General features: G+C 42.3%; 1 protein-coding gene across 2 annotated transcripts; it reads right to left on the bottom strand.

Annotated features, from left to right (window-relative positions):
- Window positions 1-2766: 2766 nt before the first annotated feature.
- Window positions 2767-12531, bottom strand: LOC110538533. Of its 2 annotated transcripts, none has more exons than XM_036938612.1 (5): window positions 12163-12531; window positions 9570-9661; window positions 6472-6558; window positions 4894-5064; window positions 2767-3635 (listed from the first exon to the last, which is right to left on the bottom strand). In XM_036938612.1, exons 1-5 carry the CDS (start codon window positions 12368-12370, stop codon window positions 3441-3443), a joined length of 753 nt encoding a protein of 250 aa, XP_036794507.1. In that variant the 5' UTR covers window positions 12371-12531; the 3' UTR covers window positions 2767-3440. The 2 variants fall into 2 exon arrangements, with proteins under 2 accessions (XP_036794507.1, XP_021481092.2); XM_021625417.2 differs by lacking the exon at window positions 12163-12531 and adding an exon at window positions 10565-11042.
- Between the last annotated feature and the right edge of the window lie 369 nt (window positions 12532-12900).

Below are 12900 nucleotides of genomic sequence, written 5' to 3' on the forward strand. Positions count from 1 at the left end.
TTTCCCTCACTCAGACAACAAAGTATTTGTAAAAGTTGCCCAATTACTGGGAGTGATTGAGGAGACCTCTGGCACGCGTGTTGCTCAAGTTCAGAACGGCTGTCAGTCAAAACCCATACAGCACTGTGAAGTTCAGAGCCAGAGCTCTGATGTCATGTATAGCATGTTACTGTACAGTAACTGCATTCCAATTTAGGCACTTATTAGTGCCCAAATCTGTCATTTTCAATCCATATACAGGTACGAGTGTAAAGGGCTACAAAGATTAGGACATTTATTGAAGAAAAAATCCACTGCTATTTGCTTTCCTTCATTGAAATCTGAAGGGTTATCAGAAAGTAATTGTAAATTGAACAAAGCCTGTCTTTCAATGTAGCATGTGCTAATCCCCTAAATGCCAAATCTGTATGCTTAATTAGCTGGTGAGATGTGAATGATGAAGAGAGCACCCCATGTCACCTCTTTTTGTGGTCTGTATTTTAAGGGATCAAACGACCATAAGACCTAATTAACTATATGGGGCTCATCTTTTAGGACAAGAGCTCAAGGGGATTACCAAACAGTTGCACTTTGTGTCTGTCAGTCAGAAGACGGTGATGGAAGTTGTTCATCCTGTAGTGTCTTCTCATTCTGCCCTTAGGCTGTTTCCAGCTGTGCTGCCCAACTGTGAGGAGCTTAATGACCTCTTTTTGTTCTCTCTCTCTCATTAGACACCCAACAGCAGGACAATGGAACCCTTGTGGACACTTCATCTAATGAGTTCTATATATTACTGACTGTGACATCGTTATGTGTATGTGAGAGTATTGTCTCAAAAGTATGGGGTGGGTTCGTTCAGTTTTCAGTTAATATGGTGTAATCTTCAAGACTGCAATTCTATAGCTGGCCACCAGATGTCAGAGGTCAAGCTTTTGAGTGACAATGGATGGAGAAGGACTTTGACAAGGCACAGAGGTAACATATGTTCATTAATACAGAAACAGGCGCATCCATTTTCCTCCTTAGACTGTCATTATGACTTTTAAAAACAATTCACCCATTGCAAGTAACAATTTACATGATTAAGAAAATATAAAATACCCCCCTGTATATAGTCTCGCTATTGTCATTTTACTGTTGCTCTTGAATTACTTGTTACTTTTATTTCTTATTCTTATCCGTAATCTTATCCGTATATCCAACTGCATTGTTGGTTAGGGGCTCGTAAGTAAGCATTTCACTGTAAGGTATACCTGTTGTATTCGGTGAATGTGGCTAATACAATTGGATTGAATAACAGTTTATTATTTACATACATATGTTCAATGTGTGTGTACAGGTCAGATGTAACTTGGTGGTGGGCTCAAAGTAAACTTACAGGTCATTAATTCACTTGTATAATCGTTAGGTTCCAGGGTCATTCAAAATGCACAAAAACACTGCTCCCACCAATGTAAAGTGCAGTTTAGAGGGTTCGGAAAGTGAAAGTTAGACGTCCTCCAGTGATTTTGTTTTACTTTTCCTGTTCAAATATCCCAAGTATAAATACACCCACTAAAGGGTTAAAAAAAAGATGTTTTGAGCAAAATAGTGTTTTAGAGACAACCGCAAACTAAGTTAACTTCAAGGATTTTGGAGTGGCAGGTTTGGGGCGGCAGGTAGCCTAGTAGTTAGAGCGTTGGGCCAGTAACCGAAAGGTTGCTAGATCGAATCCCCGAGCTGACAAGGTAAAAATCTGTCGTTCTGCCCCTGAACAAGGCAGTTAACCCACTGTTCCTAGGCCGTCATTGTAAATAAGAATTTGTTCTTAACTGACTTAAATAAATAAAATAAAAGGAGATGGTCAGATGTGATGTCATCAGCCTCCTCCTTGTTTGAGCAACAATAGAGAACAAAAGAGGAAAGTACCACCTGCCCCTCCCCCTGCTTGTTCATGTCATACCTGGACCACCTATTGAGATGTGCCTTTTGTTAAGTAAATCATGTGTTAAATGAGGTGAAAAGGAAACTAGTGGACATTAAGGCCAGACAGAGACAGCACACAGGCGCTATGTTAAACATGTCTTTATCTAGAAGCCACCACCATCTCAATTCGTTTACGTGACAGACAGGAATTTATATGTCTTTTGAATAGAACTTGCTAACGGCTGTTGAAACCTCATACTTTTGTTTCAGACATTATGTGAGGGAAATATTACATACTTTTTCTTGTCATTCATACTGGTTTCTTCTCAAGCTTGTGCAGGGACTGTTAAAACAGGCAGCCCAGTTAATCAACAACAAAAAATAAGCTTTTTACACAACTATTCTCATTCACTGTTCACAGAGGTCTTGAATAAACAAAGCTAGCTCCTTACCGCTTCCCACAATCCCAATGCTGAATTGTATCTTAAAGGCCCCGTGCAGTCAAAATTCAGTTTGTGTTTTGCATCATATTGTACAACAGCTGATGAAACTAACAAGATTTGATCAGTATTATTTCCTGGTTGAAAATACATTAAACAAAGGACCTTCTAAACAGCAGGTTTTGCATGGTGAAGTTTCGTCTTGCCTGGTGACATCACCAGGTGGTAAATTAGTTAATAGATTAATAATAAAGAGTTCCAAACCTCTAACAATAACAACTAGTTTTCCCTTTTCTCCTCCCCACTCAGACCACAATTATTGCTTGTTAAAACATTTAATGCTTAAAAGTAACAAAAAAAACTATTTTGATAATTTTAATGGAAAACCATTACAGTAAGGTACATTATTGTTACCCATAAATGATTTGATATAAAAAAAAACGGCTGGGACATTGCACTAAAAGAGGAGAGTGGTTTTACTCAGAAAAGAACTTGCTACAACACAGTTCCCTAAAAAACAATAATCCAGATTACTTTAATCCATAAAATGATCAAATGTAGAAAATATGAGAAACATTTTTAAAAAATCTAAAGATCGTTCTTCCCTTTTTGGTGCTTTTTCTGTTCACAGCAAAATAGTCTTTGTTTTTCAGCAGCACATTTGTCATGGAGTGTCTTTCTACCTGGCCTGTCTCCTCTTACAGTTAACTTTGGCATTAGAACCTGCCACCTCAGACACATATTGTCATGGTATTGGTCATCTACAGGACGGTTTCCCTTTTCACTGAAGAATGGCAATCCAAGTCTTCCCAGTTCATCAATCTTATTTAGGCTCCAGTTTAAAATCACAACTGACAAGAGGTGTTTAGACATTCAAGTTTGTCAGTATGGAGTAACCCGCAATGTAGAATTTCACTATCTTCCAGCATACTGTCACTGCAGGATGTTCCTACAGTACAGTCAACCCATTGGCTGCTGGGTCTGATTCAACCTATTGAGAATGTGTGCATTTCCCCAGTCTGTTATCCTCTGACCAGTTTGGCACATCAAGATGGATAAAAAGCATCAATACTCCAGTTGTCCTTGTCATCGTGTGTCAGTAGCGAGTCTGAGGATTCAGACTGGTAGGGTGGCACTGTTGGCATCCTGAGTGGATGGGCACTGAGTGGTTACCTCTGACTGAGTGGTAAGGTCTGTGCCAGTGTGCGCAGGGTAAATGTTCTGGGGATGAGGGGCGTCTATTACAGACCCCAGAATGTCAAAGGGCACTTCAATGGAGTGGCGGATGCTCTCCTCATACGTTGGAGGGGGCTGTGGGAGAGAAAGAGTAAGCTTTGGTTAACACTGCTTTAGAACCTAAGGTAGGTGGGTACGTGTCAAATGGGTGAGTGGATGGCTTGATTTGAGTGGGTCGCGGCTCATCATATCAAGCTATACTTTGTGACAAAGTGAGCCACTTAGAATGAGTCACCTTCCTAAAATAAAGGTTAAATAAAAAATAAATAAATAAATGCTAACACTCATAATTGAGAGGCTATAAAAAATACTGAAAATGTTAAACGCTATATATTCCACACACACAACAAAATAACCCATGACCTTCTAAAATTACATCCCATCTAAGATTAGAGACTCCATTTCCCAGGTGTAGGTGTTTCCTAGCGTGTATTGGCTGATACATGATCTCTAACATCAAACCTAATGGCATCATGTTAGCGTTTACATGACAGATTAGGTTGGCAGCACCCGGGCTGCCTTTAGCATCACTCCTCCAGTACAGAGCCTATCTCCGTCATCAGCCAGCTCCTCACTCCCTGACTAACCCCTTATCTTTTAATTGCTTGGGGCCCCCGCGGGCGGCAAGGACAGCCCTGCGCGCCTATAAAAACACCACACACGTACAATGCAACAAAGTTTCACTCCAGCCCCTACGGCCACAGCACAGACAGGGCAATTATGGGACATCAGACCCCCTCTAAAGTCTGACAGGGGCCACTTTGAGCTACCGGTGACAGGATGGGGGACTGATGGGAGGGCACTTATTCACTGGGACGTTTACTAAAGAAAAAGAGGAGCAAAAAAAGACAAGTAAAGGAGGAAAAAAGCACAAAGCTGCATTCTCTGCCACTGTTTACACTGAGGACACAAGCTTTAATTGTGTTTGATTTGCCTTTTTCTCATTACTTTGTTTGCTCGAGCATTACGCAAGTCAAAGCCCTGGCGAAAGATCAACACGGTAAAACCTGGGAATGTGCAGTCTGTGCATCACTACAGCAGAAGATGAGATGATAGGGCTCCTATTTACGGCGTTCTGAGTAGTTTCATCTTAGAACAAGCTCCAGTTATCCTGTGACAGCACATTCATAATGAACAAAACCTCATTTATTCTCTTTTATAGGTCACTGCACTTAGGAGTAAACAACAGATTATATTTGTAAGGCTCTTTAATAATGGACTAAAGATTGACTTTGGTAACTTTCAATAACCTACACTTTCAGGCAGCGTTCAATACTTATGAGGACACATGTCACTTATCTCAATGCTACCCGTCCACCCCCCGGTATCTTACCTCAGTCAGCATGGCGCCGTTGAGGCCGAAACGGTCAGCGATCATCATGTGTATTTGTCTCTGGCGGTCCTTCTTCCTGACACTCTCGTAGGAGGGCAGCCTGGGGAGGGGCGCCTCCAGGGAGGGCAGGCGGTAGCTGGAGGGCAGGCCGATAAGGAACAGCTGCCCTGACTGATGGAGAGAAGAAGCAGACAGCCGGGGAACACAATGGAACAGTTAGAGAGATGTCACAAACACTTTGATGGAAGATACTGCTGGTGTCTGTTTGGTCATGGAGAATCCTTGTCAGTGCATCACTGCTGACTATACACATCAGAGCAATAAACCTATCCACACACAGCAGTAGCGGGGCCTCCTGTTCCTGGAGATTTTTTACAAGAAAAACATTGTACCAAAAAAACAAATAAAATAAATATTATTTAACATTATAAAACATGACAAATGTATATATAATATGATATACTGTATAATATGATTTTATCAAATCTTGGAATTGGTCTGAGCTGGTATTGCTTATTTTATGTGTGTCGCTATACCCTCTTGAGGGGACCCTGGCATGAGACTGGCGCTGCGCTGCTGGTTAGCTGCTGGTGATTATGGCTATATGAAATTTCATTGGCAATAGCCTTGTTTGTTAATTTAGTAGAAAATACACTTTTATATTCCTGTGCCCTTATCACAGTCAAGACACCTCTATTTTATAAGTAAAATATTATGGAATATATAACAAAATAAATAGAAAATAATATTTTTGAAAAGCAAAGATTTGCAAGTGCGAAGTGAGATGCACATCTCATGACTGGAATGGTTACTATTTAAAAAGAGTGACAATTTGAGCAGGGTCTCATGAGCTCAATTTAAAGTTGAAAGAGAATTTATTCAGGGATATAAACCGTATCGTTTCTTATTTTCGACAATATACATAGATGTTAGTTCGGATTAGGTTCTGCCTGTTCTTTGGACATTTCAAAATGTATTTACAATTTTACATTGCATGATTACGCATGAATGACCCCATGACACGACACATCTGTTTGGTGAGTAGGTTTACTATAATGTTCTTCCCTGTAACTTGTTTTTAAATGGCATATGAAAGCAAAAGTAGTCTATTCTATATTACATAATTAGGTTGAACTATATGACAGTAGTAGACACATGGGATTCAGTTCCCTGTGCTTGACTACAGAGAGCAATAGCCTATCAAATTGATGTGGATGTGTTTGCTGCTTATGTTGTAGACTGCGGTCTACCTGATCATGCATGATTGATGTTATTTAGTTTACTGTCTGACTTATCTAAAGAGCAAGGTGTAGCCTAGGCCTAATTCTTTATCCATGGTTCTGACTTGTCTGCTCGTTGCACATTGCCTTGTATCAATCTGTGCGCTTAATAATCCCGGTGCAGGTATAAACTACTTAATGATGATTGACGACCATTCAAATATTAATGCATTTATGATACCAGCTACTTTGGAAGTTATAAACCCCCCCCCAGCTCCGCCTGACACACAGGTATCACTGGGTCTGACAACGTATTGACTGAAAATGTATTGACCCATCCAGTGCTGGGCCTTTTTACCTGTGAGCGTGTATTGTCGTGAGTCTGTTCCAGACAGGGGTTTCCCACCAGTGTCTGTCTGCTGCTGTAGTACTGAGGAGGGGCATCCTGCAGGAGGACAGAGGGAACCGTGATTAATCTGAGTTAGACTATAGTATGATGAACCCTCCATTAGCACATTAACTACAGAGATGACTGAGCAACTTCTAACAAGCCTACATTTAAATTTGAGATTCAACAAGAATCTAATTAAAGTAGAGATTGAATGTCGACGATCTGCCCAACGTTAACCTTGTACAACATCCCAAAAGTCTTGCGAGGTTACATTCTGTTTTGATAACACAGTGGTAATCAGTCTGGTAATTGCGAGGCTAGCCCAACGTCCCAATTAGGAAGACATTCCCTAATTTCAGCCTCATTGACCAATTGTCATGCCTTGTTTCATTCGTTTTGACCGTTTTTGACCTGACTGTTTTAGCAATACCATAAATTATCTAGCCAATAAGACGACCACCCTACAGTTTCTGTGCCTCCTCCCAGTCCCACCCATTTCAAACAAGATTAGGCAGGCTCACACTGTATGAGGTGCTGGAATTCTTCAAAAGCACTGCCGGAAAACTAGGTGATTACCCTGGGCCTAAATGAGTCTCTTTGTATTGGGGACAATACAGTGTCCTATTGTGCCACCAGGGTCCCTAGCAAGAAACCACACAGTGTGACCTTTTCAGCATCTCTCTCTTTCCTTGTAACTGTAACAGGTTCCTCTTAACAAGCATGCTCAAATACACATTATGGCCCCCATAGTTAATTTGGACGGCATTACAACAAAGGAATTTTTTGCCTGAGAGAGTTCAATCCAGCATTACAAATGGCCATGCTCGGGAGTCCCAATTGGCCCAGCGTCATCCGAGTTAGGGTTTGTTCGTCATTGTAAATAATAATTTGTTCTTCACTGACTTGCCTAGTTAAACAAAGGTCAAATAAAATAAATAAAAATCAGGATGCGTGATGAGTAGGAGAACGGTTGTAGCAATTTACATAGGAAAATTGCCCCACTGCGAATCACGCATAGGGAAGTAGGCTTGTTCATATTGACAAAATGGTCACCTTCAAAACATCAGGGCCAGTTTGATGCCTGCCTGAACAGGGACATCACTCACATTCCCAGTGATGCAGTTTGACCTTTGTCACCACCCCTCCAGCATGTGACAGAGAGACGCCACAGAAACATTGATGTCAAAGGTCACCTTCCCTCGCTAGGTTGCACTTTCAAGGGGCGAAAAAAGTCTTCAGGATAAAAAGGGGAAATGTCCTTTTGTTTACTGCCTCTGATTCACCCAGCGTGAAAAAGCACAACCGTGTAAAATCAGAGCTGAAGTGGGGGGAGGATCCCATCGGCAGTGTGCCTTTTTCAGTGCCGCGACCTGAAGGAGAGCCATTGTTCCCAACACCCACAGGAGGGTCTGGCCATTATTCAAACTGAAGCAGGGAAAGGTATGTGGCAACAACACATATAGAGGAAAGTAAACGTTCCATAGAAAACAATAGAGGATTTTTTCCATGTGTGCCTCCCTCGCAATCTGGCTTGCCTTCAGGTTGGTGTCCTTGTAATGATCTTGTAACAAAACCACCCTCTTCTGCAACATGCCTCAGTTAACCAGTCACTATGACTATATGGGTGACTGGATAGGATTTCAGGGAATGTGTGAACAACATAACAGGGACACCAAAAACAACAAACTGATTTCAACAAATCGGTTTCTATATAAAAAACAACTTAAATCGTCAGGAAACTTGATTTTTTACTTTGCACACACCACCAGCTAGCTGTGTATTCTTTCACCCAGTACAGATCCCAGAGGTCATCTCCATACCCACCAAGATCTTTCCATATTTACACCCTGTCACCCACTGTTTACTATATAGACTAGACTCCACTCCCCACACTGACAATATGTTAGGAAATAGTGACGAGCAATGTTGTCTGATGTGTCATGTGTGGGTTATTCTAGCTGACAGCAGGTCAAAATGGCTGACATGTACAAGAGGACAAGCCTGTCTATTCCTGACAAGAGACAGCAAAACTTTTCTCTAATCTGTTCAGGCCAGAGCCAAACATAGCAGAGACAAAGGATATGTTGATGTTTCCTGTCTCTCTGAGAAAGGGAAAGAGTTGGAAGGTATGAGTAGTGTCCCTGTGCTCCAGAGATAACATACTAACCCTACCCCAGGGACGCAGGTCAGGAAGAGGAAACATGGAGGATGGGCAGAAACTAAAAACTGACCTCCATGGAGAGTATATACGTCCTGTTCCCTATTTCCTGTACCAAGTTAGGGACTTGAATATTGGTCATAGTTTGAAGTTGTTAAATGGTATTGATATGTATGAACCTCCATACTTTGGGCATCCATCATGGTACCATTCATATAAGATACTCTTGTCTGCTAAGTTCCATTCTCTGGGAGGGAGGGGAAAGGAGGTCAACATGATACAGAAGACTCCTCTGTGCCAGTGTTTGTGTTCCTCACTCAGGGGAACACTGAATATTGTATCCAGTTTCTGGGTGAGATTTGCCAGTAGGCTGTGCAGGATATGCTTGTCTGCAGTCAAGATCAGATTTTCCTCCGCCCTGTGTTAGCCAGTCATATGTTTTCATATGTTTTCATACAACATGTTTTGAGTCAAATGTTTAGCTAAACAATCTGTTTGTAATATTCTCATTGTAGTGGTGTTGACACATCACAAGATTGGCGCAGGTATCAATAGCATTTGTCAATGCTGCCTCACCACACACTATGGCCCATGATTGCTTTGGCACTCAGGGATAGTTATGGAAGCTGGAGCTCATAGCCAAAGCACTGTTAATAATTCCATGAAATGCAAATGCATGGTTTTACAGTGATCATATCAAGTTTATTCTGGGCCTGTTCCCCTAGCCATGCAAATTAAACGTGCCAACTCTTAATGGCGCTACATTTACTTTGCATGGTACATTTGGCCTCAGTCACATCTAATCTGTATCTGTGCCTAACTTGAATTTATGGTTTGTTTACAAGTGACACTTTCTCATTAATTGTATCTTTCAATGAAATATAGTGAGTGAGCTCAAGGTCCTTACCATGTCTCCATGGGTGTCCTTGCAGCAGTGAGGTTCTTTCCGGTATATGGACAGCAGCACCACGATCACCACAAAGAACACCAGACCTGAAACTAGTGAAGGAGAGGAGAAGAGAAAACTCATCACCCGCTGTTAACAATGCATCAAAATGATAATGGACATGCACTTGTACAAAAGGTGCATTATGTAATGCCTCAGTCTAATGAATGTAAAGTAATAGTTTATTGTAGTGTTCAGAACACTGTAATATGCAGTTGCTAGGGGACAGAGCTTTTCCTGCTCAGGTCACAGGTAATTAAGTTGAAACGCTGTGTGGACATACTGCGTAGACTATTTAATGGAACGCTGTTTTACAATATGTTTCTCAATCTGTGGACAGGGATAATTGGCAATCATAATGTTAGTCGCAGTCGATTTTCCACACTTAAAATTAATTTACTATCAAATATAAATGTGAAGTCAACCATGTAATTCATCTTCTGATACAAAACAAGTCCAAGAGGAACACTAGTAGCTTCAAGATAATACAGATAGGTTCTAAAAATAGAAAGCTTCATATCTAATGTGGTAGGCAAATAGGCTGCTATCTACAGTGACAGCAGCTGGCGAACAGTGTATTCAACATATTCCTTATCACACCACCACAGCAGTGATTTGATGAAGTAAAAGGATCCATCACTGGTGTGAACAACCTGCTGAGGCAACAGACTCCCCATCCAGATCTATAGCATAGGTCAGTGGTCCACATAGGCTTCACTGTTGCAGTTTTCTACAACTTTACAATAGTTGTGTTTTGTCCAAAGAAAACGAATGAACACATACAACTGCTATTAATGTAACAGGCAAAAGTGACATGCCAATACGCCTGTTTATCATTACAGATGGGTTAATTACAAAAACATGCCTAAGATTATATCTGATTCTGATCTATGCTCAAATGCCACCATCAGTTTCATGGAAAATTTGACATTTTGAGAGATTATAATCTTACTTACATGCTGCCACAATGACCGTGAGTTGATCCGATGTTAACTGAGAGGGGGTGGTTGGAGTTGCAGCGGTGGACATCTCTGGCGAATAGACTATCTACACCCAATTGGATCATGAAGTCGGAGGGTAAAATGGGACTGTTTTCATCAAAGGGCCCGAGATCATAGATTCGGATTATTTTCCTTATCCCTTGTACTATTCCAATGCAAGAGAGACGAGCTCCAAACAAGAGTCGGATCAGGAAAACTCACGTCGGTAAACATGCCACAGTATTTGAGTCCTAGGGCGCACTGTCGCGCTCCCAAATTCCGTGACGTCGCGGGGCACCGGACAACAAACCTTCCTTGTACGATGTTGATAGACACGCGCGCGCAGTCACCAAGGAGGCAACTTGGTTGACACTGGTTATTAAGTAGCCACTGAACTCATAGCAGCACACCGAGTGCTGCTATGAGTGCTAGTTTGTATTCTTCATGACAGACTAGATAGGCTTAACCATCAACCAGACTATATAACACACTAATGCAAATAGTTTATTTATTTGATTAAATGTAACTTATTGACTACATTTACAACATCACGCTTTATAATATCGTAAAGTTTACAAAGTAAGAAGCCTAAATAGTTATCTTGGTTGGGAATCCCAATATTAGGGTCCAAATCAGCCAGGAGGACATCACATTCCAGCGTTGTAGTCACAGTTTACCTTGGAGATGCCTGTGATGGGATAGTGTGCATGAGAGGGAACAGCCTGTTGGTGGAGTCCAAAACCACATCTCTGCTACATGTACAGTTCCTTCGGAGAGTATTCAGACCCCTTTGACTTTTTCCACGTTTTGTTACATTACAGCCTTATTCTAAAATCTATTCAATATTTCCCCCCCTCATCAATATACACACAATACCCCAAAATGACAAAGCAAAAACAGGTTATTAGACATTTTTGCTAATTTATTTAAAAAAAATAAAAAACGAAATATTACCTTTACATAAGTTGTAAATGCTCACGTTCCTCCTCTCTGGCTGCCTATCATTTTGTTTAATATTTTTTAAAATAATAGTTTTACCCCTTTTTTGTGGTATCCAATTGGCAACTCCCATACGGAGGCAAATGTTGAGAAACATGACCCAACCAAGTCTTGAAACAATGCCCACTTAACCCGGAAGCCAGCCACACCAATGTGTAGGAAGAAACACTGTACACCTGGCGACCATGTCAGCGTGCATGCGCCCGGCCCTCCACGCTAGAGCGCGATGGGACAAAGACATCCCTGCCGACCAAGCCCTCCCATAACCTGGACACTGCTACAGAGCCTGGACTCGAACCAGGATCTCTAGTGCCACAGCTAACAACTGTGATGCAGTGCCTTAGACCACTGTGCCACTCGGGAGGCCCAGGCTCCCCATCATGGCCACACATTATGTACCATCATTATGCACATCAGCGCTCATTGAACTCCATTGCCTTGTTGATTGCCCCTCCTATCTGTTTGTTCCTCGGTTAAATCCCTGTGTCAGCATTGATGTCTTTATTTTCCCCTGTCCAGAAGCTGTTGCTGTTCTGTTTCATGTCTGTTGTTTATTAAATGTTCACCCCCTGTACCTGCTTCTCGTCTCCTGCGTTGATCCTCACAGAATGCTGACACCAATATGTGAAGCATCAGGGAGTTCTTGTTTTTGTTGGCAACGTCGGGTCCGGGTGCCGTCGCCGATGCAACCGGGGGTGCCTCAGCTGGCTTGTCGGGCTTACACGCCTCAGTCGGCTCAGCTGGCTCGAAAGGTTTTCTTGCCTTGGCTCGGCAGGCGCCCATCCCACGTCATGCCTCAGCCGGCTCATCGGCCTCCCACGCATCAGTCGGCTTGTCAAGCTCCCACACCTCAGCCGGCTCGTCGGGCTCCCACGCCTAAGCCGGTCCATCGGGCTCACCCAGGTGGGACCCCGGGTGGCGCCCCTGGGGGTGTAAGGTCACTCCTACTCCCACTTATTCTCTCTGGAGCTAGAGGGCGCCAGGCTGCCCATCATTACACACACCTGTCACCATCATGTGCATCAGCACTCATTGGACTCACCTGGACTCCATTACCTTGTTGATTGCCCCTCCTATATCTGTTTGTTCCTCGTCAGATCCCTGTGTCAGCATTGATGTCATTATTTTTTCCCCTGTCTGGACGCTGTTCCTGGTCTGTTTCATGTCCATTGTTTATTCGTAAATCCTCACATAAGTATTCAGACCCTTTACTCAGTACTTTGTGGAAGCACCTTTGGCAGCGATTACAGCATCGAGTCTTCTTGGGTATGACGCTACAAGCTTGGCACACCTGTCTTTGGGGAATTTCTCCT

The sequence above is a fragment of the Oncorhynchus mykiss genome, chromosome 12 (assembly GCF_013265735.2).
Source record: "Oncorhynchus mykiss isolate Arlee chromosome 12, USDA_OmykA_1.1, whole genome shotgun sequence".
Lineage (NCBI taxonomy): Eukaryota > Metazoa > Chordata > Actinopteri > Salmoniformes > Salmonidae > Oncorhynchus > Oncorhynchus mykiss.

Bases quoted from the DNA above. Each gene is read 5' to 3' on its own strand.
- LOC110538533 (XM_036938612.1), bottom strand. From the start codon at position 12,370: ATGGGCGCCTGCCGAGCCAAGGCAAGAAAACCTTTCGAGCCAGCTGAG. The intron at 9,662-12,162 runs GTACAGGGGGTG...CTCCTTCACTAG, and splicing joins ACGCAGGAGACGAGAAGCAG to TTTCAGGTCTGGTGTTCTTT. The intron at 6,559-9,569 runs GTAAGGACCTTG...GTCCTCCTGCAG, and splicing joins AGGACACCCATGGAGACATG to GATGCCCCTCCTCAGTACTA.